At 32.2% G+C, this 5,838-nt stretch overlaps 1 protein-coding gene across 2 annotated transcripts; it reads right to left on the bottom strand.

The window, feature by feature from the left end:
• Window positions 1–613: 613 nt before the first annotated feature.
• Window positions 614–5,577, bottom strand: TWD1 (FKBP-type peptidyl-prolyl cis-trans isomerase family protein). Of its 2 annotated transcripts, none has more exons than XM_079083544.1 (8): window positions 5,263–5,577; window positions 4,640–4,752; window positions 4,203–4,442; window positions 3,511–3,600; window positions 3,049–3,233; window positions 2,188–2,310; window positions 1,947–2,099; window positions 614–1,115 (listed from the first exon to the last, which is right to left on the bottom strand). In XM_079083544.1, exons 2-8 carry the CDS (start codon window positions 4,674–4,676, stop codon window positions 783–785), a joined length of 1,161 nt encoding a protein of 386 aa, XP_078939670.1. In that variant the 5' UTR covers window positions 4,677–4,752; window positions 5,263–5,577; the 3' UTR covers window positions 614–782. The 2 variants fall into 2 exon arrangements, with proteins under 2 accessions (XP_078939670.1, XP_078939673.1); XM_079083547.1 differs by having other exon boundaries at window positions 5,291–5,577.
• Between the last annotated feature and the right edge of the window lie 261 nt (window positions 5,578–5,838).

The raw sequence follows: 5,838 nt of genomic DNA, 5'->3' as shown, positions 1-5,838 counted from the left end.
TTTATATTTCTCAAAGGATTGTGTGTGCTTATTGTGCATGGAATTCCACATTTGAGCACCATTGGTAGTTAAATTTAGACAAAAAAAATAAAAATAAAAATTAATGTGTATGATATATGTAATTGATGTATGGAACTATGGATTCATAGACTATATTGGCTTGGAAAATGGATTTACCTTAATTTAGGCATACTATTTCTGGTATCGTAGCAATTGTATATTTGCATAATGGAAAAAAGGAAGTTGTGAAGTAAGTTTTGTGTGTTTTATTTGTACTTATTTTTATTGGATTCTATTAGCGTGGGTTTATATTTTCATTGTCTAATTTGTACTTATTTTCGATGAACTTGGTCATTGTAGATTTTTATCTTCTTTTTGTTAGACTACACAACTTGATTTAATTATATATTTTTATTAAATATTAATTAAAAAAAGTCTTGGAGCTAATGTCAAATCTGCTCAAGGGCCTACCAATTTAAGTAAATATTTAATACATTTCCTGATTGCTAAGTCATTTTTAGAGGAGAAACTATGAATTTTTCGGTTCCAATTTATATTCTTGTTTTTATTCAAAAATTTATCATAACTTATAAAACGATAAAAAAAACAGCAATAAAAAAAAGTCCAACTCCACATATGTAAATTTCTTGAACACATAACGTATATAATGTTACAACAGCAACAAGTTCATATACAAGTTCTAGTAGTTTTTGCATTCAATTAAACCACATTAAAACCTTTCAAATTTCAACCTAAAATCTCAACATTCTCACTCCTCAAAATCATTCAGTTTTGACCATTTTACCCCCAAAAAGCCGATAAAACAACAAAACCAGCCATTGCCAAACTAAAACCAACCAATTAGTAACTCTCTTGGTGTCTTTAGGTTGGGGTCTAGGTCCAAACAAGCCTTTATAAAGCTCCTTTTGTTTCTGATAAACAATCTTATCATCTTCATCAAGCACACGTAATTCCTTTAATATTGCTTTATCTTCAGGGGCAAATTTACGCGCTTTCAAAAAATCTTCTCGGGCAGCATCTGTCTGCCCGAGTTCTGACCGAGCTTTCCCTCGCCTAAATAGTGCTTTCACATTATTTTGATCCTCCGCAAGTACCTACAAAATAAATTTAGGGTTTAGGTTGTTAGTTTTCTATTATTATGTTTTTTGTATTGATTAAAACCATTATACTTCTTTTTACCGTTTATAAAAGGGCAAATGACATAAAAGCCCTTAAGTTTGACAGAAATGTACAGATTTATCCTTTTGCGTATTTTAGGTTCATTAAAACCCAAGGGTTTACAGTTTTAATGAACCTAAAATATGCACAAGGGTAAATCCGTACATTTCTGTTAAACTTAAGGGCATTTATGTCATTTGCCCTTTATAAAAACCATTATTATGATTGTCATAAACTCATAATAATAGTTAGAGTAAATTACACGAATGGTCCCTATGGTTTAGGGTAATTTGTGCGTTTGGTCCCTAACTTATTTTTTTAACTCGGAAGGTCCCTAATGTTTGTTTTTGTTACGCGATTGGTCCCTGTCTTACCTTACCCCACTATTTTATTCCTTTTTTAAATAATAGTCTTTTTAAGTAAGACAGGGACCAAGCGCGTAACAAAAACAAATAGTAGGGACCTTCCGAGTTAAAAAAAAATAAGTTAAGGACCAAGCACGCAAATTACCCCAAACCATAGGGACCATTCGTGTAATTTACTCTAATAATTAACTAGACAAATGGGTTTCTTAAAAGGTCAAACAAGGTAATAATGGTTTTATCATTATAAAAAATAGTTAAGGGACTAAATCAATAACATGGTGAAAATACGTGTTTGGTTTTTTTTTTCTTCCTATAACTTTTACCTTATTTTGTCGTGCAAAAGAAAATCAAAAATAAATTTATAATAAAATAAAAAAGCAAAAAGAAAAAAGTAATACGTACAATAGCACATTGAGCAATGGCTTCTTCATAGCGTTTGAGCTTTATCAAACAAGCTGCAATGTTAAGGTGACAAGGATTCTTAACCCCTAAAGCCATGTCTTGATACTTTCCATATAATTGAAACATGAAATCATCATTCATGTATGCGATTGCCTATATTCATTATTATATCCACCAAAAAAAAACATGTTTATAAAAATTCATTTATAAAAATTCATAGTAAGAATATATATTTTAATACCATTTCATATTGTTGCATAGCCTCCTCTGATTTTTCTTCTTTGAATAAAGAATTTCCATCCATTCTTCTTCTATCGGCTGCACTTATTCTCTCTTCTACTGTCATATCACTACGAGCTTTTCCCTATCAAAACATTCATATTTATTAGACAAATAAAAATGACAACTTTAACCCCACGATGATTTCAAATTCTTGGTGGGGCAAATGTTAGAAAAACCGTTATATTTTACATGTTTTAATGGAAAAGCAAAAAAGTTCTCAAAAAAACTATTTGGGATTTGTAAGTTTTCCATGAAAACCGTTTTATAATTTTCTTTTTAACTATTCTATATGAAGACAAATTATATATTTTGGACATTTTTAGGGAAAAGCTTGTAAGAGTGTATAAAAATAAGGGCTTTTTGACTTTTTCCAATTTTATTATGGTTAAAGATTCTAAAATGGCTTTCATGAAAAATTTACAATTTTCAAAAGGTTTTATTGAAACATTTTCTTTATAATGGCGTTTATGTAAAAACATCCAAAATGTAAGGGCTTTTCTATCATTTTCCCTTTTTGGGGTGCATAGGACCACCTATCTAGTAGGCCCCATTTGTACTTGTACTGAGACTGATGTAGTGCATTGTACTTGTACTGGTACTGGTACTGAGACTGAGACTGATGTAGTGCATTGTACTTGTACTGGTACTGGTACTGAGACTGAGACTGATGTAGTGCATTGTACTTGTACTGTACAGGACTAGACAGACAGCCTTGTACTGTGTTTGACATGCATTGTACTTGTACTGGTACTGAGACTGATGTAGTGCATTAAAAAAGATGGAATAATGTAAAACATGGATTTAAATAAGTGGTACTTACTTCTTTTGTTTCATCAAAACCGATTAGTTCAACTTCATAGATGATATCTGCCTTTGGTGGCACATTTGGAAAAGAAAAGTTTCCTTCTTCACCATACCCTAATTCCCAACCCACATGTAACACAGCTCGCTCCCCCGATTTCATGGAGCTCAACCCAATGGCCAATCCCGCCATTTCCTTTTTCTCTGGCATAAAAGAACAGGGTCAAAAAGGTCCAAGTTTTTTCATGAGACCACAATTTAAGTCAAAACAAGTGATTTGGCTTTCTTAGACTAATCTTTCTTGTAAAAATGTTAAAAGGTTACACATTAGTTTCCAAGAATAAGCATTTTTGACAAATGCCAAAAAGTAAGCCACTTAACTATTTTCTATAGTGATTAAATCATTGTACTTTTTTTTGTACAATTCAAGAAAAACCATTTACATAAGTTAAAAGGTGAGAATTGTTTGATGCATTTATACCTTTCCCTAAGACCAATTCAACTAGTTGTAGCTCTTGCCAGGTGTCTTCAAACTTGTGTTGGGTACTTTCAGTCCATGCTTTGTAGTGCACTACAAAATTAAACATGTGGTCATAAGTGAAATGATTTTTAAAAAATATTTGTTATAAAGAAAGCACACTTTGGGAAATACAAAGAAAAAAAAAACGAGGGAAAAATTTGTAAAAAGTTGGACTTAGTGGGGAAAGCCTTCTTTCTTTAACTTAATCTATTAAGTCATTGTTTTCATTAAGTAAAAAAAAACACCCATATATAGCTTAATGGATTAAGGGCATGTTTTTTTTTTTCTTTTTCTTCCAATAAGTGTTGTATGGATGAATGATGTCTAGAGTAAGAGTACTTGTTTTTATAACTAATGAACCTTTGAATGAGAGTAAATGACCATTTAACCCTTTGCTTAGAAATAATGCTGAACTATTTGACAAATGTTAGAAATATGAATATAAATGGTCCCTCTTCTCACTTAATCCATTAAGAGGTGTTGCATGTATTAAGTAAAAAAGAAACATAGAAGGAATTCGAGTCCTCCAATGATCATATATAGTTTTACAAACAATTAACAAACTATACTATGAATAATACCACCAAATGCACTCGATCATATGAATCTTAATTGAAATAAAAATGATCACTCCATAAAAACGGGGAACTTACAAAAGCAAGTTGAATATTTTGATGGTTTGACACCATGTCCTTCCTTAATAATTTGCTTTGTAACCTTTTCATGGAGGACTTCCACTTGAGAATCAACTTTTGGAGGACCTTTATCATCTTCAGAAGCTCCTCCATGCACAAATGAAGATCCTTCCATCACAATCTCTGGTTCATCATCTTGTTGAGTTTCATGTGTCATAGATGAGCCATTAGACATCATCTCCTTTTCACCATCTTCACCTGTAATATATAAATACAAGCTTACATTAAACACCAGATCTTTGTCATCAAACAATCGTATATTTATAAACAGGAGTTCCAATTTAACATTTTTGGTCAACTCAGGCACTCAACAAAACATATCAAACTGGGATACTTTCTCAACAAAGGAATATCATCATAAAAATGGAAGATGATAAGAGATTTTGATGGATTACCAACTGATTGAATGGGCTGCTGTTGCACTTCCTCCATTTCCAAGATTACTTCCTAGACTTCTTTCTATTGGTCAACTAGCTTCGATCAACTAAATGAGAACCTCGACTTTGAACTGAAACAAATTCCCAATCAAATTACACAAAATCAAAAACCCAAATAACGAAAACCTACATTCACAATCGCAATCGCATCTCCATTTACAGTTACAATATACTCAAATTGGCATTTTACATTGCAAATGGAACCAATCTCCTTCGATAATAAGAATATCTTAAATGAAGTAATCTTTCCAAAAAAAAAAAATCAACAGAAAGTGTTCGATTTCCTCCCTTTTTTACATTTTGCTGAAGTTACGAGAGCATAAAGAGAATCATGATTCATATTTTAGTGCGATTTGAACTGAAATCTTACTACTTTTGAATTAGAACTTCCGGGGTTTATCTGGACTTGCTTAGAGAGTGTTTGGGATTGCTTTTTAACCAATTAAGCACTTTTTGATAAAAAGGAAATCGGGATTAAAACCAAACCAGAAATCAGGAATTCGATTAACCTCTAGATTCAAAATCAAACAAGAAATTCATGTGCACCATCGATTCCAGAAAATAAAAAATCATATGCTTACCAAACCAGAAAAAGAAAGCGGGACTTGCCAGGTGATCGGACAATGTGAAGATTGCAGCCGGCACCGGAGATTGAAGGTCTGGAGCGGAGAAGGGAAAAGGGTCGGCGGTGTGGGAAGATGCAGGTGAACGTTGTGAAGAACTGTGAAGGAGGCTGTGAACGACGAGTATAATTCAATAAGCTATTTCAAAACTCAATCCCGAATACTCTCTTACTTTGTAGTGATCGAAGAAGATTTGATAGTGTGTGTGTGTGTTTTGACCAAATAATTCTCTTGGGGGGTTTCAAATTGATTGTGCTGCGGCCTGCACATGCGGAATATGCACAATCTAGAAGGCGAAACTTTGTGACATTTTACATTTCGGCCACCATTGCTTAACAAATTTTCGGTTCTTTCACTTAAAAATCATGTTCATTTTACATTTTGATTTTTATTATTGAATTTTATTTCTTAATTACTAAGTTTATAATTTTGTTGCAAATTTAACTAAAAGATATGTTTGTTTCATGTTTTTTATGTTTCTTAATTGTTGAGTAGGCAAAAAAAATTAACGTGACATTCACATATGATCCTAGG

This window comes from Lactuca virosa, chromosome 1, assembly GCF_052849685.1.
Source record: "Lactuca virosa cultivar CGN04683 chromosome 1, Lactuca_virosa_CGN04683_v6, whole genome shotgun sequence".
Lineage (NCBI taxonomy): Eukaryota > Viridiplantae > Streptophyta > Magnoliopsida > Asterales > Asteraceae > Lactuca > Lactuca virosa.
The sequence above is the reverse complement of the archived record's forward strand: the minus strand, read 5'-3'. Positions and strand labels throughout refer to the sequence as shown.

Excerpts from the sequence above, each read along its gene's own strand:
- TWD1 (XM_079083544.1), bottom strand. The coding sequence starts at position 4,676 with ATGGAGGAAGTGCAACAGCAGCCCATTCAATCAGTTG. Across the intron at positions 3,601-4,202 it reads AAAATATTCAACTTGCTTTT|TGCACTACAAAGCATGGACT; the intron begins GTAAGTTCCCCG and ends TTAATTTTGTAG. Across the intron at positions 3,234-3,510 it reads TGAATTGGTCTTAGGGAAAG|AGAAAAAGGAAATGGCGGGA; the intron begins GTATAAATGCAT and ends CTTTTATGCCAG.